Here is a 25104-nt window from a genome sequence, read left to right on the forward strand (position 1 = left end):
TATTGGAGTGGCCATCACAAAGCCCTGACCTCAATCCTATAGACAATTTGTGGGCAGAACTGAAAAAGTGTGTGCGAGTATGGACGCCTACAAACCTGACTCAGTTACACCAGCTCTGTCAGGAGGAAGGGGCCAAAATTCATCCAACTTATTGTGGGAAGGTTGTGGAAGGCTACCCAAAACGTTTGACCCAAGTTAAACAATTTAAAGGCAATGCTACCAAATACTAATTGAGTGTATGTAAACTTCTGACTCACTGGGAATGTGATGAAAGAAAGAAAAGCTGAAATAAATCACTCTCATTCTCTCTTCACATTCTTAAAATAAAGTGGTGATCCTAACAGACCTAAGACAGGGAATTCTTTACTAGGATTAAATGTCAAGAATTGTGAAAAACTGAGTTTAAATGTATTTGGCTAAGGTGTATGTAAACTTCCGACTTCAACTGTATATATACAGAGCTGGTAACTGAGTCAGGTTTGTAGGCCTCCAAATTTTCTACATTTACTTAAAAATTACTTGTGTCATGCACAAAGTAGATGTCCTAACCGACTTGCCAAAACTATAGTTTGTTAACAAGACATTTGTGGAGTGGTTGAAAAACTAGCTTTAATGACTCCAACCTAAGTGTATGTAAACTTCTGACTTCAACTGTATATACACAACTAAAGGCATACCAATTTACATTCACATTTTTCTCAATTGTGTGTGTGTTTGTGTTTGCATGTGGGTGTGAACACAGGGCCAGGAGGTGGCAGGCAGGAGCCAGGGACGACACAAGCAGAGGGTGTGGCTGAAGGTGTCCATTACTGGTGTGAAAATCTTAGATGAGAGGACTGGGGTAAGTCAGTGCTGATACTGCAAGACTCCACAAACGGAGTTTAATGGATATATATTTAGAAATAACTGCCCTTTTTTCCAGCACGCAAATGTATATTTATGAAAAATAAGTGGGAGGCCCACAGAAGACAGGATGGGATACTGTCCAGGTAAACTGAGAGGATGTAGGGCACTAAACTAAGGGCTTTAATGTCTCTCTTAGGCACGATAACATGAAGCAGGACATAATCATATCCTACCAGATTTAATTATGAGGAATGGGATTGAGTTCTGGGAAGATATTTTTTTAAATTAAAAAAGATTATGGACCTAATCCAGATTTGTTGGGATATGTAATGCTGTAGGTAATATTGTGGGCACATTGATATTATAGATAATATTAAGAACCATTTCAGAGAAATTGCTTCTTTTTCAATTGTATTATTTATTATATATCATGAACAATTACCATGAGAGAAACCAGCCTTCTGCTATTTCGAGGTACAGCATATCAATAATAATGTTTGAAAATGACAGATCCTGACCTTCAAATTGCTACCTTGTCCTTTTCTATTGAATGAACTAGTACATTCTTAGGATGGCAGAGGGCCATATTAGAACACTAACCTTCGCCTTTACACGGATATAACCACTTTCACCAAGAGGTGCTCTCTAGTTGCAGACGACACGATGTTTACATCGCTGACTGTCTGGCTGCTATATTCATTCCACTGTCGTCCCATTGTGTTCACAATATAGGTTGTGGAGTATGACCACGAGAGGGGGAAGATAAACTCCCTGACAAAGGATGAGTCAGACCCTAGAGCCCTCTCCTACATCTACGATCATGAAGGCACCTACACTCTGTTCTACATCAAGATGGCCAATTTGGTAAGGGGTTTTGATCTGATCCAAAGATCCAGAGATGATCCATAATCGCAGTAAATACATATCTTGTTAGTACAGTATATTAATTATGAGCATGTCTTTTGGACATGCACCATAATTCTGTCTGGAATTCAATCATTTTCAGCATTTATAGAATATTTCAACTCTGCACTTTCAGAAGTGTGTTTAATTTGTACAGCAGTGCAATGATTGAATTCTTGGCTAAAATCCTATATCAAATCAGAAGTGTAATTGACTTTTGGTTTCTTATGGAACAGGCTGACCCTGTCCTTGATGATATCAAAGAAGTCTGCCAAAGCCCAGTAACACAAGAGGACCAAGAGGTCAATAAACCAGTAGAGGTGAGGACAAACTACACTTACTGTTGTCCAAAGGCTTGTATAGGCAATTTCTTCTGCTAACCATTTTAGGGATGTCCTGGTATATATACATATGTAGTCTCTATAATGGCCTGGGTGCCTTTTGATAACAATCCCTTGCTTCTCAATTATTATGTGTCTCTAGAATGCTGTCGCCTTACTGCTTCTTGATGAGAATATAGCTTCTCCAAAGGTAAGGAGAGCGAATAACTGCAGAAGGCCTCTTCCTAATATGGAACAAACCAATGTTGTAGTTTTTGTATGGTAAAACCAAGTTAGATAGATTGAGAAATCATTTTATTGCATGCTCAAATATTCTAGCTACTGTACATCATCTCAATTGCCAACATGAGATATTTAATGAGATCATCTTTGGACATAATGTTAGCTTCTCATTTGAAGGGCCTGGATGACTTGGAAATGTTAAATTCCATGCCTAGCTCTCCGTCAGGGCAACCAAAGCAGGTAATGGACACATTTGATGGTCTTTTATCAATTTGAACAATTTCTATGGTTTTATATGGTAGGCCTAGGCAAACCCACCAGTCATTAACTTTCAGCAGGTGGCAGACTTGTTTTTTGTGAATGTTACATTGAGCAGCGATGACAGAATCCTGTCTACTTGTTGTGGTTTGTTCCCACAGATCTCATCCAGGGACGAGCTGATGGACATCTTCTCTTTCCCCAGTCAAAACTCTGCCATGAATCAACCAGGTGAGTTATTACCCAGCAAACATATCATGGTTCCCTATAATTTCTCAGAATGTTAACGCTTCAAAAAGATACAAGTGGTAAGCTAAAAAACTTCCCAGATGATAGAGGTTTCCAAATATGTTTGTATTACATCACTAATATGTCACCTTTGATATAAAGAAAATGCAATGAAGGGGCAAATCTGACAAGTATCCTAGTTTTTCGAAAGAACTTTCATGGGATATTCTAATGATAACCTTTGCTGCCTGAGGGCTATGTTGGGACTCAACCTGGTCTCAGAACATTTCGTATTATTCTGTACATAAATCCGAGATATACATTTAGTATGATATGTTATGTTTCGTATGGTATGTATTAATTTGTTGATGTCTATCAACCATTTCATATGATATGTTACAAATTACAATTCGCATTATATGTTAAGAATTAGAAAAACGTACAATATGCTACAAATTAGCTAAACGTACTATATGTTACTCATTTGCAAAACGTATGAAATGTTACGAATTCTAGCTTGGTGCTAGGTGGTCAACGTTAGCGAGGCTAGGGGTTAGGATTAAGGTTAAATTCAGGAGTTTAGTGTTAAAGGGTTAGGGTTAGGGGAAGGGTTAGCTAAAAGGATTAGGGTTAGCTAACATGCCAAGCAGTGGTGGAAAAAGTACCCAATTGTCATACTTGAGTAAAAGTAAAGATACCTTAATAGAAAATGACTCTAGTAAAAGTGAAAGTCACCCAGTAAAATAGTACTTAAGTACTGGTTTTACATATAGTTAAGTATCAAAAGTAAAAGTATAAATATTTCAAATTCCTTATATTAAGAAAACCAGACAGCACCATTTTCTTGTTTTTTAAATTAACGGATAGCCAGGGGCACACTCCAACACTCAGACATCATTTACAAATTAAGCATGTGTGTTTAGTGAGTCCACCAGATCAGAGGCTGTATGGAGGACCAGGGATGTTCTCTTGATAAGCAGGTGAATTTGACCATTTTTCTGCCCTGCTAAGCATTCAAAATGTAACGAATACTTTTGGGTGTCAGGGAAAATGTATGGAGTAAAAAATACATTATTTTCTTTAGGAATGTAGTAAAGTAAAAGTTGTCAAAAATATAAATAGTAAAGTAAAGTACAGGTACCAAAAAAAACTACTTAAGTAGTACTTTAAAGTATTTTTACTTAAGTACTTTACACCACTGATGCTAAGCAATTGCAAAGTAGCTAAAAAGTAGTAAGTGTTTGAAAAGTTTCTAATTAGCTAAAATTGTCTGTGATGAGATTCGAACTCCCAACCTTTGAGTTACTAGATGTTCGCCCACCCATCCACCCTACTGTTGCTTTTGTCTTAAGTAACCATCTGTCTTATGTAACTATACCAAACAGTAACATATCTTGCTAATTTTATAATCCCGGATTTATATTTACTATGTTATGTTTAGTCTGAGACCAGGCTGTGGGACTACACTACAACATTACCTAAATTCAAGGAATGTTGACTGTTTGCTGGGTAGTAACATTGGAATAATAAAAGTCATATCATTGGCATTGTAACATGGCTTCATTTCAACCCTTGACTCATTAAGAATTTAGGCAGAATTCGAGATGTAAATATCCATCCAGACCACCACCACTAAACAACCTGCTTCTCTGACATACATGTTTTAAGCTATGTCCACATTGTAAGCGGACAATAATTACATTCTAGTTCATATGCCCAGCGCAATAATAGACTCTAATCCTATTTTTTTAACCAGAAAGTGTAGCGTGGACATAACTAGCATCACAAGGAGAATACTTTGCCACTTTTAATATACCTTCTGATTTCTTCAAGGATCTCCAAAGTCTCTGTCAGTTCCTCAGATATTTCCCACCTTCCCTGGTCAGCCGATCGCTGTTCCATCGTTCATCTCACCTCCTGTTTCAATACCTTGGTGTCAGCAAGGGCCCCTCCCAACTCTCTCACCCAGCTCAAATGGATCCTGGGGGGCTCCTGCCCCCTGGCCTTCCCAGCCCAACATGACTGGATGGATCCCGGGGTCGGGTGGCATGATGCCCTATGGAGGCCCCCAGCTGCAGGGGTACGGAGTGAACCCACAGCCAGGGGTTATGTGGGGTCAGAACACAATGAGCTTTCCCACCTCTGCCCCAAACTACACACCCTACAGGGCAGAGGGACTCCAGCAGCAGCCCGGCTCTCCTACCACCAACAACAAACCAGCCCAAGGATGAACTGGCTTAGAGAGCCAATGAAATGTCCCTGTTGTCTTCATGTCTGTATGCTTGGCATTGTCAGGGTCGGATTACAGAACGGGCACGCAGGGCACGACCTTCTATGCCCCCTGATGTTCCGGGGTCCCCAGATAACATATTATACCAAAATGTGTAGAATTACAGAAAATGTGCTTTAAAACTGCAACCTTTTCTCTCCGCCTCATGGCAAAATGTGAACAATGGCATGAGATGAGCTGTAAAACAGAACATTCTTCTCTCTGACCCATGGCAAAAAGTGTAGAATTGCAGGAAATTAACTTTACAACTGCAAGATTTTCTCATAGCCTCATAACACAAGGTATAAAATAGCATTATAAAACTACACATTTTTTAAGGAAGTTAGCAGTTTTCCTATTAAAAAAAATATCTGGATACCCAAAATGCAGTAGTCCGGCCCTGTGCGTTGTCTTTCAGTACTTAGTAGTGCCTTTTCCATATGTATGTATTCCGTATTCCATTCCGTATGTATGAATCTGTTTACTAGGGTGCAGTTCTACATTGCTTTTGATAATGTACATTTGTGAATTTGAGCTCAACAGCAATTATATCTGTAGATTGTTCAGTAGACTTTACTTTTTTTGACAGGATCATTTAGATGAAGAAGTAAGACGAAAATTAAATTCAAATGCTGTAGTTTTTGAGGGATCTCACAGAGCTGAACTTGTTTACAATTCTGAGAATTCACATGAAAGACAAATTTGACATTATTTTAAAATGTATTTTCTCCATCTATGTAAACAAGATAAAGTGGTTATGTTTTTGTTCTAGAAAGTGAATTCCATGCATGCTGTGGGTCTCATGATGGGATTAGTGTTCATAAATCATGTTTGTGTAGATATTTAAATCAAGTAATGAGGTTTGAATAGATTTGAGTATCTCAGCTCCATTTTGGATTAAATGGGTATTAGGCCTACTGATAATGTAAAGAGAAAAAAAAGTACTCGTTTTTCAAGAGGGACATACACTTTGTAATGGTAATCATATCAAAAGTCATGGAAATAAATTGTGTCATGGATTTCATAATAAAAATGCATATTTTACGGTAATATACTCTACAGATTCATCATCTTATGGTCTAAATTAACTCTTCCAGTAGCCTTTTTGTCACCCCCATCTATTTCCTGATTTAGCATTGGGGATATCCAATGAGAAACAGACCGAACAATATAGCGCAGCATGCTTGAATGGCACCCAAAATACGAGTTCAACATGGACCACTTAATTTTCATCTAAATTGGAGTTAACCTTCAAACGGACAAAGATGGTAAGATATCACTTAAACATTGATGAAAAGATGGAGAAAAACATGCAAAAGATTAATACTATTGGACAGCCTATACATAGGCTATAATAAAATGGGGATATACGTTTTCTGCAGCATATTAATGGCTACGTTTACACAGGCAGACCCAATTCTGATCTCCACCCAATTATTGGCCATTGGTCAAAATACCAATTAGTAGAAAAATATAAAAATTGGGCTGCCTGTTTAAACGCAGCCTTTGTAGCGCATATTCTCACTTTCTCTGTAACCCGTCACGGTTTCATGTTTTTTTTTTTTCAATGATCGCGCTTCTACAAATACCTTCTTGTGATGGGGTTTCGATGTCATGGCATCCATGAACCACGTTAAACTTGATTTTTTTTTTTTTTACATCTATCTCTGTATGGCAGTGGTCGCCAACTGGTAGGTCGCGGTCGACTGGTTGATCTCCAAGACTTTTTTGTAAATCACTGAACATTTCTGTAAAAAACAACAACGATAAAGCCTTTTTTATTGGTTTCGCGCTGTTGGAGGTACGTGTACTTGGTTCAGCAGCAGCCCTAGTTCCGGGAAGGCAAAGTGTTCCCATTTTTATCCATTTCATGTCTGAGGTAGAATTCCGCACAGAGAGCAAGTCAAGTGCAACTATAGGCCTAACGCTGGCCAATCAGATAGCTCAGATCACCTTCTGCACAAGTTCCTCAAGCCATAGACTGTAAATATAAACCTCGAACGCACAGCAAAGCTGATACTGTGATATTTCAAAACGTGTAAAGCCATGATTAGAGAGAGACTCAACGAATACAACAAAGAGCTGCTGTTTTTATGAGTAAGTTCATGTTTAAGTTGTTACTGTCAACTTTGTTCAACACTTGTATGAATCATAAAATGCACTTCAGACTGACCATCAGATCAGTCCATAAAAAAAATATTATTATGCTCACTTGGATGTGTCTCATAAGTAATACAACAAAATATCTAATCCCATTGTGATCATAGACCTACAAATTATTAAATATAATTTCAAAATGGTCTGAGAAGAACAATATGGGCAGGACAATTCTTTGGGGGGGGGGGGGGGGGGTGCATGCCAGCAAAGCCACAACACAGCAATAAAAAAAATACGGACAATTGAGATGTACAAACTATGGTAAAAGGGGATGACGAGTGGATAAGAGGCAATTCATAATTTCGATTCAGACATTAATGAGCGAGCTAAGACAGACGTAGTCAATATAACTATTTTTTCAGCACTTTTGAAATTTATATTCAGAACATGGACCGTTCTTACAGTATTCTCCCTGAACACCAAGTCAGAACCGTAGGATAAATAATGGGGACATATAAGCAGACAATGAAAGCTCTTACAATGTTCGATGAGGACATTTCTCTAAAACAGGCTATAGGCTAGGCTACATGTGCACCACCAAGTCAGAACAGTAGGGGGAAAGTTACCAAATTATTAGGATGAGGCACATGGGCTACTAACAGTTTACTGCACAACATACACTTAGTATGAATTTCTTAGCTACAGTATACACACAGTTGAAGTTGGAAGTTTACATACATTTAGGTTGGAGTTATTAAAACTAATTTTACAACAACAAACTATAGTTTTGGCAAGTCCGTTAGAACATCTACTTTGTGCATGCCACAAGCAATTTTTCCAACAATTGTTTACAGAAAGATTATTTCACTTATAACTCACTGTATCACAATTCCAGTGGGTCAGAGGTTTAGATACACTAAGTTGACTGTGCCTTTAAACAGATTGGAAAATTCCAGAAAATGATGTCATGGCTTTAGAAGCTTCTGATAGGCTAATTCACATAATTTGAGTCAATTGGAGATGTACCTGTGGATGTATTTCAAGGCCTGCCTTCAAACTCAGTGCCTCTTTGCTTGACATCATGGGAAAATCAAAAGAAATCAGCCAAGACTTCAGAAATAAAATCGTAGACCTCCACAAGTCTGGTTCATCCTTGGGAGCAATTTCCAAATGCCTGAAGGTACCACGTTCATCTTTACAAACAATAGTGTGCAAGTATAAACACCATGGAACCACACAGCCATCATACCGCTCAGGAAGGAGACATCAAGTGCAAATCAATCCCAGATCAACAGCAAAGGACCTTGTAAAGATGCTGGAGGAAACAGGTACAAAAGTATCTATAGCCACAGTAAAACAAGTCCTATATCGACATAATCTGAAGGCTGCTCAGCAAGGAAGAAGCCACTGCTCAAAAACCGCCATAAAAAAGCCAGCCTACAGTTTGCAACTGCACATGGGGAAAAAGATCATACTTTTAAGAGAAATGTCCTCTGGTCTGATGAAATAAAAATCTAACTGTTTGGCCATAATGACCATCATTGTGTTTGGAGGATAAAGGGGGAGGATTGCAAGCCGAAGAACACCATCCAAACCGTGAAGCACGGGCTGGCAGCATCATGTTGTGGGGGTGGCAGCATCATGTTGTGGGGGTGCTTTGCTGCAGGAGGGACTGGTGCACTTCACAAAATAGATGGCTTCATGAGGAAGGGAAATTATGTGGATATATTGAAGCAACATCTTCAAGACATTAGTCAGGAAGTTAAAGCTTGGTCGCAAATGGGTCTTCCAAATGGACAATGACCCCAAGCATACTTCCAAAGTTGTGGCAAAATGGGTTAAGGACAACAAAGTCAAGCTATTGGAGTGGCCATCACAAAGCCCCGACCTTAATCCTATAGACAATTTGTGGGCAGAACTGAAAAAGTGTGTGCGAGCAAGGAGGCCTACAAACCTGACTCAGTTACACCAGCTCTGTCAGGAGGAATGGGCTAAAAATCATCAAACTTATTGTGGGAAGCTTGTGGAAGGCTACCCGAAACGTTTGACCCAAGTTAAACAATTTAAAGGCAATGTTACCAAATACTAATTGAGTGTATGTAAACTTCTGACCCACTGTGAATGTGATGAAAGAAATAAAAGCTGAAATAAATAATTCTCTCTTCTATTATTCTGACATTTCACATTCTGAAAAGTAAAGTGGTGATCCTTACTGACCTAAGACAGGGAATTCTTATTAGGATTAAATGCCAGGAATGGTGAAAAACGGAGTTTAAATGTATTTGGCTAAGGTATATGTAAACTTCCGACTTCAACTGTATCTCCCTGGTATACTACATCATTTATGCAGCAGCATACAAGACAATTTTGGAATCACCTTGTTGTGCTGTGCCCACTTGAACAGGAAGGTGGCGCGGGATTGATGGTGCTTTCAATACAGATGAGAATGTTTAAAAAAAACAAGGTTGAATCATGACATCAGTGATCTTCAGGTCGGAGCTCTAGAAAGAGTTGGAATTCTAAGTTGGATGACCGTTCAAAACGTATTTTCCCAGTTGGAGCTCGTTTTTTCCCCCCGAGTTCCCAGGGGTCTTGAACTCACTGAAGTCTGAGATTTCCCAGTTCTGAGTTTCCTTGGAGTTAGCCACCGATTCCTTCCAAACCACTCATTGTTAAATTTGCGATTTCCAACTTGTTGTGTGATGTTTATGTCCAATGGCCGATGAGCACCACTATGTTTTCTCTATAATTTTTCTTCATATGACAAGGATTGAAAAGGATTTGCCAGTAGATTGTCGACGTGATTCGGTGTAGAGGGTCCTCCCGATGACTGCTTGTCTAGCTTGCTAGCTAAGATTTTGAAAGTATGATGTTGACATGATCGGTCCAATCAAAGCTATGGTAGCTTTAGCGTGATTTGACGTCATTTTATCTGTGGCCAATGACTTTGAGCCTTCTTGGATGGTAATTTCTAATGTAACTCGATGGTAGCACCCAAGGTGCTTGAATTTTTGAGCTCTCCCTGTGGATTCTGCGGTGACATAGTGTCCCAATGAGTGACAGAACACTGAGCCAATCACGGCGCAACTAGAGAACATTAGCTCCAAAAATAAAATTATAACAGGAGTTAGTTTTAAAATAATAAAAAATGATTGAGTTAATAAAGCTGCATTGCTTTCTTGAGTAAGGCAGCTCCAAAATGCAAGTGTTTCAGCCTAGCTCAGTGCTTTCTGTGGTGGTGGGGCAGCCAGCGGAAAATACAGAGCGTAGGTAGGGGTTGATAACAGGTGGGGCTCAAAACAGGTGGGGCATTGTCCTGAATGATGGGTCGCCACTGTGTATTGGGCATAAACCTCATTGCTACAGAATTGTTTTTAATTGGTTAATGTTGCTTAGGCTTAGTTTCATGTTTGAAAGAAATCTGAGCGGTAGATCCCGGCTTGCATTTTGACTTAGAAAGGGATCTTGGGGACCGCTGTTATATGGTAAAGACGAAAGAGTGACTTTCACATGCTGCCTACTCTGTGATACAATCATCACTTGTTTAGATGAGCCATGATTCATTTCACTGTTCTCTGATTCAGTTAACAAATCCAACTTACAAACAATGCCGCAGGTTAGAATATACTTTATCTAGATTTAGGTAGCTAAAGAACAAAATAATGTCCACTATAAATTGATCATCAGGATGTAGTGTGGAATAATCTGCTTTTCAGTTTGTAAATGACTCAATTAAGTGGAACATTTCAATTTGTACTCAAGCCATTTGATTGGTTGTTATTTATCTGTGTAAAAAGTAGTGGTTCAGTCAGTGATGAGAGGAATCATTGATATCACCAGTTAATTATTTACAATCAGCATACTTGTAACGAATACGCAGGGAGTCAGGAAGCAGGTGCAGAAGGTGAGGGCATACTGTGGCAACCTTGGACCTCTCGGTGGTGGGGGCCCCTGTCTGATGGGCGAAATAAAGATAGCACTGGAGTAAGAAGTCCCGTCATATTTGTACGGGAGACAATAGGGCATCGCTGACCTGGGCGGACTGCTGGATGAGCTGGGGGACTGGCTCGCTGGGACAAATCGGTGTAGAGGGTCCTCTGCTAGTTGGAGCTGAATCCTCTCGGGTATTGTCGAAGGTAGTGGAGAACATGGAGGACCTCATCTATTACCGTACCCAGTTGAGCTAGCTGGTCATGGTGTTGACGGAGTAGGTGTTCCTATACGTCGACCATCTGGGAGATATCCTTAACTTCTGCTGCTTCCATATTTTCAATATTCTGTATTGTAAACACAAGGAGTCAGGAAGCAGGTGCAGAAGGTGAGTTTAATAATAATAAACATGAAGATAATATAAAACAGGAGAAGCGTACTGAACGTAACCAAAACGAATACTGCCTGATGACAGAGGCTACTGAGGGCTATTTGAAGGGAGAGTAATCAGAGCGGTGATGAAGTCTAGGTGTTTGCCAGGTATGCACAATTTAAATAGATCTCCTATTTAATTAGATATTTGTTTAATCAGGTTTTTATTATTTGGAAACCAATTTTGCTTTAGCCTTTATACACCTATGCCATACACAAACTACACCTATATTTTAATAATATAACTCATGTGAACTCTTTCAGACAATTTTGGAATGTTCTATCTAGAGGAAATGCAAATGTCAAAGGGCACGCAGTTCTGTTTTGAGTAATCAAGTGCTCGAGAACAATGCCATATAGGCTCCGTCTGTTGTGGTACAGAGACGGGTCTTTCTTATTTCCTCTGCGTGTCCCAATAAAAATATCAATAGCAAAACATGCACCTCATTGGCCCACTTATGACTGCGACTGCCATTTCTATGGCAACCACTGCAGAGGGATACATGAGATTCGTAGGTATGTGGTTGTAGTTACTTCCTGCATCTCTTCATTGTTTCATTCTTTTAACCCTTAAATCTGCAAAGATCTCCCGATTCTTTCAGAGGTAACATTGATCATACAAGTGCATTGTCTGTGACAATCTGACCTACACTTGATAGCTGTGCCATGACCTCCATCTCAGAACATCTGCCCTAACTGGTTATATGGTAGTTTGGCTTGCATGTGACATGTGGTTTGGTTGCACCTACCATGTTAAACGTCAGTAGACCTGTAGTGTTTAGATTATTTGAAAGATTCTATTGAATGGATGTGTAAAGAAAGAGAGGTGTGTGGGGGTGGTTGCTCTGGTTTTGTTATTATTATAGCAAACTTCCTGCTTACGAACTAAGCAGCTCCATTCTCACCTTGCTCCATCTGTTTCAGGGGGAGAGTGTGGATGTTTGTGCATTGAGGGCCAGGTTCCATGCCAAGGCTGACATGGCAGGTAGTCGAGACAGCACTTCTCCAAAACCTCCACTGCGAGGATTTGGGAGAGGAGGCCCGAGGTTGGCAGACGTCAGTGTTACAGCAAACGGAGGGGTCCGAAATAAACTCATGCTTATGGTTCCCACACCACCACTTCCTGGATCAAGCTACTCCCCGGACCTTCAGAGGCTACCACCACAACATGTAAGGGCTGAACTGGAGGGCATGTCCACCAGCCCCGAGCCTCATAGTGTCTTCCACCACCTTCCACCATCACACCGACCCCACAGAGCCGCCAAGGAGCTACCCCTACCAGCATCCCCACCGACAAACATAGACCAACAAGGCAGGGTGAGAGTCACTGGGGAGCTTCTGCAGAACATGATGCTGAAGCATAAGGGAGTACACCCTGGCCCTACCAAGCCGACGCCCCCCTCCCTGCCCAGCCAGAGAAATCTTACAGGGGTGACCCCCCTGAGAAGGGCCCTGCCCCCTGAGGCTCCCAGCCCTATAAAACCCAGACGGCCCCCTCACATCAACCTGCAGGCCCATCAGAGAAGCACCAGAGCACCACACCTCGCAGGGCAACCAGGGTTAAGGAAGACTGACGGTAAGCAGCTTGATCTCCAATGAAAAAGCACCCCCTCCATTACAAGTGTAAAAGGGGAAAACTGACTAAACACATGTATGGACTTACTGTAAGCAGCATAGTAGCACAGGAAAGTCATCTGTTCATTTACAACCTATCAAGATCAAGTATGCTGTGCACCTTATCTGGTTACTAAGTTAAAACCTCTACATATCTCTCTCTAAAATATTTTTTCCCCCTAATATTCTGTAAGAAATTAATGACGAAAAGAGGTGCTCAGACTGCCGCTGCAGAACACTGCCCTGTAATAAATCTGTTCATATTTAAATCATTTCAGACCTACTGTAAACCTAAAGTGCAGGTTGTTTCTATTCTACTCAGGTGGCAGTAGTCAGTCTCTCCCAGGGCTAGTCAGTCTCTCTGGCCCCCCAAGACTTCCAACCAAGCCCAGCAGCCTTCCACGGCAGTGTACCCCAGTGTGAGTGTGTTCACTTGAAATGTCAAGTGTCGAGTGTTAAAGTGATAGTAGGAACCAAGATTGGGAAGTCGTTCTTATATTTTGCCGTTTTTTTCCCCGTTACTATGTAGGCAAATGGTTACTGTACAGGAACACTGAAAAAGGTACATTTTCCACTTGATGTATTATTCCCTCTGATTCCTGTTCTCTCGTTAGACATTTCGAGGATGACCAGGGGGAATATGACGACGTAGGCCTTGATGTGAAACCACCTCCCCCGCCCCTAAATCACCCAGGGAGCTGGGACAAGAGTGGTATGACTGAAAATATTTGCTATTTAACCATGAACACATGTCATGAGATTCACTGGCACTTTTGAATTTAGTGCTGAATCAGGATGACTTGAGTTGACATGAATGTATGATTTACGTGAAAGCTTGTATTATGTACACATACTGTATCTCAATCCATCATTCCATAATGCATGTATTTGACATGTTTATCACTTGTTCATGCATGCCATCAATTGACCTTTTCTGCTATTTCACCCACAGACTCCTGGAATGACAATAGTTCTTCACGAGTAGATGAGGTAAGAACATTCTGTGGGAGCCTTCTGTGTTTACCATCAGTGAGCATTAATGCAGAACACTGCTTCTGATTTACTTCTGAAATACTGTTCCTGAAAAACATGCTTTTCATGACATTTACCTTGAATCTATCTTTTTATTCCTGGCTACAGGGGAGCGATGGAAGTGATGTCTATAAGTAAGTGTAGTATAGCAATACAACTACATATTGTATGTTGAGTTCAAATATATTGGGTTTATGCTTGTCTTACAAGTAGACATCGCAATGCCTGTCATAGCACACTTGTAACAACCCATATCACAAGGCTAATGGAAAACATTTGAATAGTCCCATATCTGTTATAATATGTTTATATGGGCGTAAGAGCTGGCCACTGCAAATAGTATTACTGACCACTCATGTCTCTTGTCTTTTGGAATTTCAGAGGCAATGAACAGGAGGTGAAAAACACAAGTTCTGATAAGAAGAAACAGAAAGAGTTGAGGTGGCAGCAAGAGCAGGAGAAGAGAAATCAAAAGAAAAGACTGGAAAGGGACAACAAATACAGAAAGAAATTTAAGGTGACGCACTACATTTCCACGCGCTAACCACTCACAAGTCCAGATATCCCCCCAAACAGTGACCTGTCTGTCATAACTCACTTGCTACATATGAATATCGAAACACGTTTCAGAGTTTGGGATATTCTCTTTATGTTATTATGAGTATTTTTGCTTAATATGGAAATACAGTAATGTATTACAGTAATGTAACAGAGATCTCATTCATCTCTGAAGGTTAGAAACACCACTTTTACAACCCTCTGTATGTATTTACTTTTACCCTTCCACAGCTGGGTACTGGGGACATAGATGTCCTTCACATGGGCAGGGTTCGACACGACTGGCAGGGGGGCAAGCATGATCTAAGTGTTCGTCAGGGAAACAGAGTGGAGATCATACGGGTTAAGAACAACCCCGATGGCAGGTGGCTAGCCCGCACACAGACTGGCACCTGTGAGTAAAACACTATTTAATTCCATAGAACTAAACAGCCCATATTTGTTCCATATTTTATACTAGTTCGATATGTGCTGTGACAACGTTGAAAACCACCCATGTTGTGTACCTAAAGCTACCAAAAGCCAGTAATGAAGTGTTGCTTTGCAGATGGTTACATCATTAGCACGTGTGTGGATGTGGATTATGAGGAAGTGAAACGTAAACTCAAACTGTCCAGAGCGCCTGACCCCTCACTGCCACCACCACCACCTCCTGTCCGTTCTGAAGACAATGACATCTATTATGATGTTGACTCCTCGGGAAACATGAACAGGTTGCTCTCCCACACACAAATATGCAAATGCACCCCCCCCCCCCCCCCCCCCACACACACACACACACACAGAGATGACTATGATGATGTGCAAGGAACATCCAATAACTTCCTCCCTCCACCTCTTGTAAATTAGGTATTTGGCATTTGAATTTAATAGAAAAAAGATGTACTTTTCAGATACACAGGAGGGTTAGTCAATGCCTTTCTCAGTCTGTGGTTTTTCTGAGTGTGGTGTTGCTTTGATAGCTTGCCACATTTGGCCTGTATGTTTACCTAAAACATGAAAATGGAAGTTTGTATACAGTTTAGCTTGTATGTCTGTTGCATAGAGCATGCATTGCACTGAATATAAGTAAAGTAGTTGCTAATGGCTACAAAGAAGAAATAAGAGATAAAGTTGGCTACTGAAATAGGACAAAAACAACTTTTTGTGATCACACAAAAGGATGTGTGTCTTTATGTTCCAGTCTAGATCCAGTAATGAGAGAGATGCTGGAGAAAGACGAAAAGGAATTTAGAAAAAAGTTTAAGGTACATATTTAGCTCTTCTTGCAAATCTTCCAAGAAAAATGTTGAAAATTGGCGTTTGACGCAATTCATGTGCACGCCCTGAAAAGCTCGATCACTCACTATTAGCCTACTCAACGATGTCATGTCATATGACATTACCAAGTCATATAAAAAAAAGTAAACATAACTTTTATTTTGTTCTGTCAGTTTGAGGGACCGATTTTGGTGTTACACAGCATGATGGTTGACCTGAACGCAAGCATCAAGAAGACAGGAGGGACGGCTCTAGCTGTGGTTCAAGGAGAGATCCTGGAGGTCATTCAAGTCACCAGTGACAAAAAAGCCCTGTGTCGTAACAAGCAGGGGAAATGTATGTGAATACATCACCTTCTAGTGACAAGTCTGTAAAAGTCAGTTTTATATCTGATTAGGCTACTGGGCTATGTATGGTCGTAGTACAGCCAACGATACTGGTAACTAACTAAAAGGTTTCCTCTTTTGTCTGTAGTGCAGCCTAATAATCAATAAGAGATTCTAGATACATTTTTCTAGCATGTGTCATTATTCTAATTGTTGCCTCATTTTCTTTCTCTCACAGATGGATATGTGCCCAGGGTTCTTCTACAGGCGTAGGTTTCTTATATATTTATTCAACACAATTATTGGTCGATTATGAATCCAGAATCCCTGGTATTCAGTCACTGGTATCCTGTTTTGCTGTTGACAACTGTGTCATAATATTCTGGTTAATACTGTTTTCAATATTCCTTTTCAGGGAAGGGGATGATGTTTATGACGATGTCGATCATATCACCGGTATGTTATTTTTTATTTTTTTTTACATTTTACTCTGGTTTCTTGAAAGGGTGCTACGCAGGAAGAATTACTGTAAATCAAGCTAGTGGCGAGACTACGACGTCATTGTCCTGGCCGGCCCGAATTCCTAGACATGTTTTGTATACTCAGTGAATATGCTTAGTAGAAAAAGCGCAAAACGATTTAACCCCTTTCCTGACCGCCTTACAGATATTTATGACAACGACAATGTCTATAATGACACAATCCACTGAAGCCCTGTTCTTTTCCTGACCAATGTGAATCACCAATACTGGACAAACAGTAATGCTCGTCTTCCATGGAAACACACACTCACTCCCTAAGAATTAAAAGAACAATCGGGGCATGAATGTTGTTTGCGGCAATTTGCAAACTATACTCTATGCTTTGTTCATGGCTGGGATTCTTGAGATTATTTTTTGAAAAATAAATACTTTTTTGTGAATATTTTTGTGTGTTATCATGTGTTATTACTAGAGGCGAAAGAAACACCCCTATTTAGGAGAGGTGCTGACTAGCGGAATAGAACACCTGAGAAATTAAAGGAGAGCCGCACTCAGAAGCACACTCAGGAGCTCAGATGCAATATTTTAATAACCTATCCAACGTTTTGACAGACACGCTGTCTTCATCAGGGTATAATGACAATCACTGCGGGGTGACTCGTTTATATAGTGTCAAAGGGCACACACAGGTGTCTGTAATCATGGCCGGGTGTGGCCTGATATCATTGGTTAATTCTCATATATTAAAATGGCATACAAAAAAAACATAAATGGATAGCATACGATCATAGATACAATTTTAAACCTACAAACATTTACAATAGCAAAATCACAATAATGGCTTCAGATCAAAGTCTACGTTGAGACCGAAGGTAGTAAGGGTCTTTCAATTAAAGATACGGGTAGCCTCGTTTGAACAATAAATCCCTCTCCTAGGGAGGGTGACATGTTCGATACCAATACAACGTAGGGACGAACTCGAGTGGTTAGATTCCAAAAAGTGGACCGCAACTGGGTAAGTCGAGTTTTTGCACTTAATGGTGCTTCGATGCCCCGAGATTCGTACTTTTAATTCGCGCTTTGTTTTACCCACATCATTTTTTACCACAAGGACACGTTATAAGACAAATAACTGCCTTAATGGAGCACGTGATAACACCTTTGATTGGGATCTGTTTCCCTGTTTGGGGGTGATTGAAGGATCTACATTTATAACTGCCATTACATTGAGCACAGCCATTACACTTGTAGTTGTCATCCAGTAAGGGCGCAAGAATACGACCAAGGGAGGGTCCGAAAACACATTACCGATACTGTCATCGGATCTTAGAATGTGCCAATGTTTGTGAACGATTCCCTTAATTTGTTCAGAGCACTTTGAATAGCGGATAGTTAGAACGCAAGACTGCTTCTTTTTGCGAGACTGACCTTGAAAAGACCATGTCTTGTTTTTAAATTTCTCAATGGCAGTATTAATCTAACCAATTTTGTATCCCCTCTCCTTGAATTTTCTTTGCGACTCAGCCATATTTCTGTCGAGATCTGAATTATTTTGATTCGACAGAATTGGCTGTAGGGCAAACTGTTTTTCAAAGGAAGTGGGTGACAACTATCAGCCCTCAACAAACTGTTACGATCAGTAGGTTTCCTGTAAAGATCAGCGTAGAGAACATTATCCTCACACAAGATCTGAAGATCAAGGAAACTGATTTGACGTGTGTCAGATTGCATAGTAAATCTCAGATGCTCAGAACAGGAGTTAAGAAAAGCATAGAACGCCTGGAGCTGTTTTGCATCATCGCTCCATAGAACAAAAATATCATCAATATACCGTTTCCACTTAATAATGTTAGGCAAGTAAATATTTTTTGAGAGGATTGAAAATGGACTGTTTCTCCATGTAACCCACATACAAATTAGCTTAGTTAGGAGCTATGTGGGATCCCATAGCAGTACCCTTCGTCTGAATAAAGAAATCACTTAGAAACATGAAGTAGTTGTGTGAGTACTATTTCAGCCAATGTTATAATGCATGCACTGGAAGGTAGTTCATTAGGGTCACGTTGCAGAAGAAAATGTTCCATAGCTTCAATACCGCCCTCATATGGAATATTTGTGTATTACGGCTCAACATCAAAGTAACTAACAAAGTATTATCAGGGAGAGGATCAAGAGATTCAATAATAGAGGTCATACTGCTGGTGTCCTTTACAAAGGAGGGGAGCTGTTCTGTGAGTGGTCTAATAAAAAAATCAATAAAAGTCGATAGAGGGACCATTACTGCATCAATGCCCGCTACAATAGGGCGCCCTGGAGGTTTTGTAACATTCTTGTGTATTTTCGGCAAAGTATAGAAAGTGGCAATTTTAGGGTGTTGAATAGCCAAAAAGTTGTGTTATTTTTTGGTTATCTGACCAGAACTTAAATACCCATCTAGGACAGTAAAGATCGTGTTCTGAAATTGGGCAGTAGGGTCACTTCTGAGTTTCTTGTAAAAGGTGTTGTCAGGCAGTTGTCTGACACCCATTTACATGAACTGTCCTATCCATGAGTACAACCGACCCACCCTTATCAGCAGGACGAATAAGGACTGACGTATTGGATTGTAAATCAAGCAAAGCTTGTTTTTCATCCTGAGGTAAATTCTGGAAAGATATGTACACCTGTTTGTTCTTAAGGAGATGAACAACATCTTTTTCAACGAGTCTGCAATACGTCTCAATAGAGTGATTGTGATTGGCTGGAGGTACAAAATAACTCTTACTTCTAAAAGGAGTCGGAGTATGTGCAGGTGAGCAACCTACACGTTCAGTAGAAACATCACGATTAGGGGAGCTAAAGTATTCCCTTAAACGGATGTTTCTAAAAAATAAAAAAAAACTTAAACATGTCTACTTTAACATCGAAATCGTTGCACTGAGTTGTAGGCACAAAAGATAACCCTTTATTAAGCAGGGAGACATGGGCAGGGCTCAATATCTTGCTTGATAAATTGAAGACACTCAGTCCCGTGGGTTCTGCCTCTGGTGGTCGTTTCTTCTTACCCCGTCGGATGCGGCATCTCGTCGGTGTGCCTGCCCACGACCACCTCCGCCCTTCCGTCGGCCCAGTCTCTCGTTGGATAAAAAACTGGCACTGGAAGCGGATGATGCGCTGGTTGTAGAGTGTTGTTTACCCATGACTGCGTGGCCATGCACAACTCCGACTCAATCATCAAGTTTGCAGACGACACCAGAGTGGTAGGCTTGATAGCCTACAGGGAGGTGGTGAGGGCCCTTGGAGTGTGGTGTCAGGAAAATAACCTCTCACTCAATGTCAGCAAAACAAAAGAGATGATTGTGGACTACAGGAAACAGCAAAGGGAGCACCCCCTATCCACATCAACGGGACAGCAGTGGAGAAGGTGGAAAGTTTTAAGTTCCTCGGTGTACATATCACTGATAAATTGAAAAGGTCCACGCACACAGACAGTGTGGTGAAGAAGGCACAACAGCGACTCTTCGTCCTCAGGAGGCTGAAAAAATGTGGCTTGTCACCGAAAACCCTCATTAACTTTTACAGGTGCACAATCAAGAGCATCCTGGCGGGCTGTATCACCGCCTGGTACGGTAACTGCACCGCCCACAACCACAAGGGCTCTCCAGAGGGTGATGCGGTCTGCACAACGCATCACTGGGGGCAAACTACCTGCCCTCCAGGACACCTAAAACAGCCGATGTCACAGGAAGGCAAAAAAGATCAAGGACAATAACCACCCGAGCCACTGCTTGTTCACCCCGCTTCCATCCAGAAGGTAAGGTCAGTACAGGTGCATCAAAGCTTAGACAGTGAGATTGAAATACAGCTTCTATCTCAAGGCCTTCAGATTGTTAAACAGCCATCACTAGCACAGAGAGGCGGCTGCCTACCTACAGACTTGATATCATTGGCCACTTTAATAATGCCACTTTAAGAATGTTTTCATATCTTGCATTACTTATCTCATATGTATATGCTGTATCCTACACTGTATCCTACACTATCTATTGCATCTTAGCTGCTCTGTCACTGTTCATCCATATATTTTAGATTTAAATATTCTTATCCCATTCCTTTACTAGATTGTGTGTATTAGGTTTTGCTGTGGAATTGTTAGATATCACCTGTTAGATATTGCTGCACTGTCGGGTCTAGAAGCATAAGCATTTTGCTACACTCGCAACAACATTTGCTAACCATGTGTATGGGACCAATACAATTGTATTTTACTCAATCAATCATACAATTGGTTGGCAATAAAGCATTTATACTCATTTATAAGCACTCATGGAAATGACCAAGTGAAATATTTTCCTTAGCTTGACTACTACCCCTTTTCACAAAGTAAATATTTGAATTTGTGTTCTATTATTGCTGCCTGGCTGAAAATCACTGCAGCACCTCCTGTTCAAATACAATATTAGTCCAGGCTTTGCGGGATCCTTTGGATGTCAGGACACGCATATTGCAATATCCAAATTAACTCTGAAACTACTATATTAATTAGGGGATAGGTCGAAACACATTAAACATTCATGGCCATTTAGCTAGCTAGCTTTCTGTTGCTAGCTAACTGTTGCCAGCTAATTTGTCCTGGGATATAAACATTGGGTCATTATCTTACCTGAAATGCACAAGGTCATTTTTTTCTGGATCTTTGTAGAATTTGGACCCTTTTTGGGTCACACAAAATCGTGTGTTCTCTACTCGACAATTAATCCACAGATAAAAGAGGAAACCTAGTTAGTTTCTAGTAATCTCTCCTCCTTCAGCCTTCTTCTTTTTCTGTGGACTTCATATGGCGTTTGGCAACCAACTTTGAGGTCCATTACCACCACCAACTTGACTGAAGTGTGGACCTCAGTTCACCTTTCAATCCTCCTGCTAAAAACCAATGGGAGAGGTAAGACTTGCAATGCGTCACGAACAAAAATAGAACCAAGTTCAATTTTAGAACCACGTTCTGTTTTAGTGCCTGGAATAGCAGACGCACGTTGACGCATGCGAGCTGTTTGGATGAAATTATAATTTTTTGTTTCGTTTTTTTGCCTGTTTTTCATGTTATTTTGGCATTATTATGTGTCATATTAGTTTGAAAACAATGTTTAAAAAATGTGAGTTAATAAAGCTGCATACAAACAACTTTTTTGCTTTCTTGAGTAAGGAAGCTCCAAAATTCAGGTGTTTCAGCCTACCTCAGTGCTTTCTGTGGTGGTGGGGCAGCCAGCGGAAAATACAGAGCGTAGGTGGTTGATAATGTTCTCTAGTTGCGCCGTGATTGGCTCAGTGTTCTGTCACTCATGGGGAATCTATGTCACCGCAAAATCTACAGGGAGAGTAAGAAAGTTCAAGCCCCTTGGGTGCTGCCATAGATTTACATTAAAAGTGCCCATCCAAGAAGGCTCAAGACCATTGGCCACAGATAAAATGGCGTCAAATCACGTTATATCTACCATAGCTTTGATTGGGCTGATCATGTCAACATCATACTTTCAAATTCTTAGCTAGCATGGTACAAAAGCAGTCATCATCATGAATGAAGTCGACAATCTACTGGCAAATCCTTTTCAGTCCTTGTCATATGAAGAGAAATGACAGATAAAACGTATCAATGTTCATCTGCCATTGGACATAAACATTACACAACAAGTTGGAAATCTCTAATTCAACAATGACTGTTTTGGAAAGAATCAGTGGCTAACTGCAAGTGTTGCAAAGCAATCACTAGCCTGCTATTCGGTGGAGAGAGTGTGTGGTCCAAGTCTGGGTTTAAGGATCTCTTTTCCAAGTGGGGGCGGCAGGGTAGCCTAGTGGTTGGAAGGTTGCAAGTTCAAACCCCCGAGCTGACAAGGTACAAAACTGTCGTTCTGCCCCTGAACAGGCAGTTAACCCACTGTTCCTAGGCTGTCATTGAAAATAAGATTTTGTTCTTAACTGGCTTGCCTAGTTAAATAAAGGTAAAATTTTAAAAAATAAAACGTTTTAAAAGGATAAACATTCAAATGCAACGCCATGGGCCAGAAAAGGTTGAATATATTGGCCATGCTGTCAATCCAGCATGACTTCTGCCTCATTCAAAACAACTGGAAACTTATAAACTAGGAAATCTCAGACTTCAGGGAGTTCAAGACAACTGGGAATTCGGGAAAAAACTAGCTCCAACTGGGAAAATACGTTTGGAACTGTCATCCAACTCGGAATTCCAAGTCTGGAACTGGGGCCTCTTTCTAGAGCTCCGACTTGTCCCAGTTGTCTTGAAAGCACTATAAATCCTGTGAATGCTAGACTTTGATGACAAAGTTTCATGACAAAATTTTCCAATGAGAAGGACCGCCGCTCCACCTTCCTGTTCAAGTAAGCTCAGCACAAAAGGTGAGTCCAAAAAATGCATTGTACGCTGGAGATATGTATACTGTAGCTAATTAAATAATACTAAGTGTATGTTGTGTAGTAAGCTGTTAGTAGCCCATGTGCCTGACCCTAATAATTTGGTCCTTTTCACACTAATAACTTAGCCTACTGTTCTAACTTAGTGGTGCACATGTAGCCTATAGCCTGTTTGAGAGAAATGTCATCATTGAATATTGTAAGAGCTTTCGTTGTCTGCTTATATGCCCCCTTAGGGTACAGGCAGAATACTGTAAGAATGCCCATGTTCTGAATTCTGTCCTGCACATTTCAAAAGTGAACGATGGTGCCAACAGACATGGCAGCTCTGCTTCTAGCTCCTAAGCAACTTTGCACTATTTAGTTTTTTTGTGTGTTATTTCTTACAAGCATTTCACTACACCCGCAATAACATATGCTAAATATGTGTATGTGACCAATACATTTGACTTGACTTGAAGTGCTGAACAAATAGTTATATTGACTAAGTCAGCTTTAGCTTGCTCATTTATGTCTTAATAGAAATTACGGATTGCCTCTTATCTGCTCATCGTTCCCTTATGCCATAGTTTGTACATCTCAATTGTCAGTAGAAACCACTTTGTTTAAGTAAGCCATATCAGCTATGTTTTTTTGAAAAGGCAGTAAATGAGACCGAATGAACAGTTTCGCTGCCAGACGAGGCTCCGCTGATAGCCAGGTGTAACAGTGGTAAGGATTCACTCAATGGTGCTGAAAAGTAAGCTCTGCTGTTTGGACAGCTTTGTAGGCCCTAAACAGTTTGCGGGCACCGTTTGTCACCATTATAGTGCAATTCATGTACAGTGCCTTGCGAAAGTATTCGGCCCCCTTGAACTTTGCGACCTTTTGCCACATTTCAGGCTTCAAACATAAAGATATAAAACTGTATTTTTTTGTGAAGAATCAACAACAAGTGGGACACAACCATGAAGTGGAACGACATTTATTGGATATTTCAAACTTTTTTAACAAATCAAAAACTGAAAAATTGTGCGTGCAAAATTATTCAGCCCCCTTAAGTTAATACTTTGTAGCGCCACCTTTTGCTGCGATTACAGCTGTAAGTCGCTTGGGGTATGTCTCTATCAGTTTTGCACATCGAGAGACTGAAATTTTTTCCCATTCCTCCTTGCAAAACAGCTCGAGCTCAGTGAGGTTGGATGGAGAGCATTTGTGAACAGCAGTTTTCAGTTCTTTCCACAGATTCTCGATTGGATTCAGGTCTGGACTTTGACTTGGCCATTCTAACACCTGGATATGTTTATTTTTGAACCATTCCATTGTAGATTTTGCTTTATGTTTTGGATCATTGTCTTGTTGGAAGACAAATCTCTGTCCCAGTCTCAGGTCTTTTGCAGACTCCATCAGGTTTTCTTCCAGAATGGTCCTGTATTTGGCTCCATCCATCTTCCCATCAATTTTAACCATCTTCCCTGTCCCTGCTGAAGAAAAGCAGGCCCAAACCACGATGCTGACACCACCATATTTGACAGTGGGGATGGTGTGTTCAGCTGTGTTGCTTTTACGCCTAACATAACGTTTTGCATTGTTGCCAAAAAGTTCAATTTTGGTTTCATCTGACCAGAGCAGATGTCACTATTATCACTACTCTGGACGGTTCTGACCTAGACTACGTGGACAACTACAAATACCTAGGTGTCTGGCTAGACTGTAAACTCCCAGACTCATATCAAACATCTCCAATCCAAAATCAAATCTAGAATCGGCTTTCTATTTCGCAACAAGGCCTCCTTCACTCACGCCGCCAAACTTACATTAGTAAAACTTACTATCCTACCGATCCCCGACTTCGGCGATGTCATCTACAAAATAGCTTCCAATAGACTACATCCAATTTGCTGAGTAGAGTATCACAGTGC

The 25104-nt window shown here is 40.6% G+C and overlaps 2 protein-coding genes across 4 annotated transcripts in view; both read left to right on the plus strand.

Moving 5' to 3' along the window:
- LOC110524157 (uncharacterized) overlaps positions 1-6117 on the plus strand; it is a 24521-nt gene extending 18404 nt beyond the window's left edge. For both annotated transcript variants that reach the window (XM_021603542.3, XM_021603544.3), the window contains 7 exons: positions 743-841; positions 1579-1710; positions 1986-2069; positions 2233-2280; positions 2490-2552; positions 2732-2801; positions 4632-6117. In XM_021603542.3, the coding sequence (XP_021459217.3) occupies positions 743-841; positions 1579-1710; positions 1986-2069; positions 2233-2280; positions 2490-2552; positions 2732-2801; positions 4632-5029 (894 nt within the window). In that variant the 3' untranslated portion in view covers positions 5030-6117. The remainder of the gene's footprint in view (positions 1-742; positions 842-1578; positions 1711-1985; positions 2070-2232; positions 2281-2489; positions 2553-2731; positions 2802-4631) is intronic.
- Positions 6118-6199: 82 nt separating this feature from the next.
- Positions 6200-17238, plus strand: LOC110524161 (uncharacterized). 2 transcript variants are annotated; one of them, XM_021603546.3, is made up of 14 exons: positions 6200-6335; positions 12451-13102; positions 13463-13559; positions 13755-13852; positions 14093-14130; positions 14281-14306; positions 14554-14689; positions 14962-15124; positions 15278-15443; positions 15914-15977; positions 16164-16326; positions 16555-16585; positions 16732-16772; positions 16983-17238. In XM_021603546.3, exons 1-14 carry the CDS (start codon positions 6333-6335, stop codon positions 17024-17026), a joined length of 1722 nt encoding a protein of 573 aa, XP_021459221.3. In that variant the 5' UTR covers positions 6200-6332; the 3' UTR covers positions 17027-17238. The 2 variants fall into 2 exon arrangements, with proteins under 2 accessions (XP_021459221.3, XP_021459222.3); XM_021603547.3 differs by lacking the exon at positions 6200-6335 and adding an exon at positions 11064-11482.
- Positions 17239-25104: the final 7866 nt, after the last annotated feature.

This window comes from Oncorhynchus mykiss, chromosome 5 (genome assembly GCF_057628025.1).
Source record: "Oncorhynchus mykiss isolate SJ-2025 chromosome 5, ASM5762802v1, whole genome shotgun sequence".
NCBI classification, from domain to species: Eukaryota; Metazoa; Chordata; class Actinopteri; order Salmoniformes; family Salmonidae; genus Oncorhynchus; species Oncorhynchus mykiss.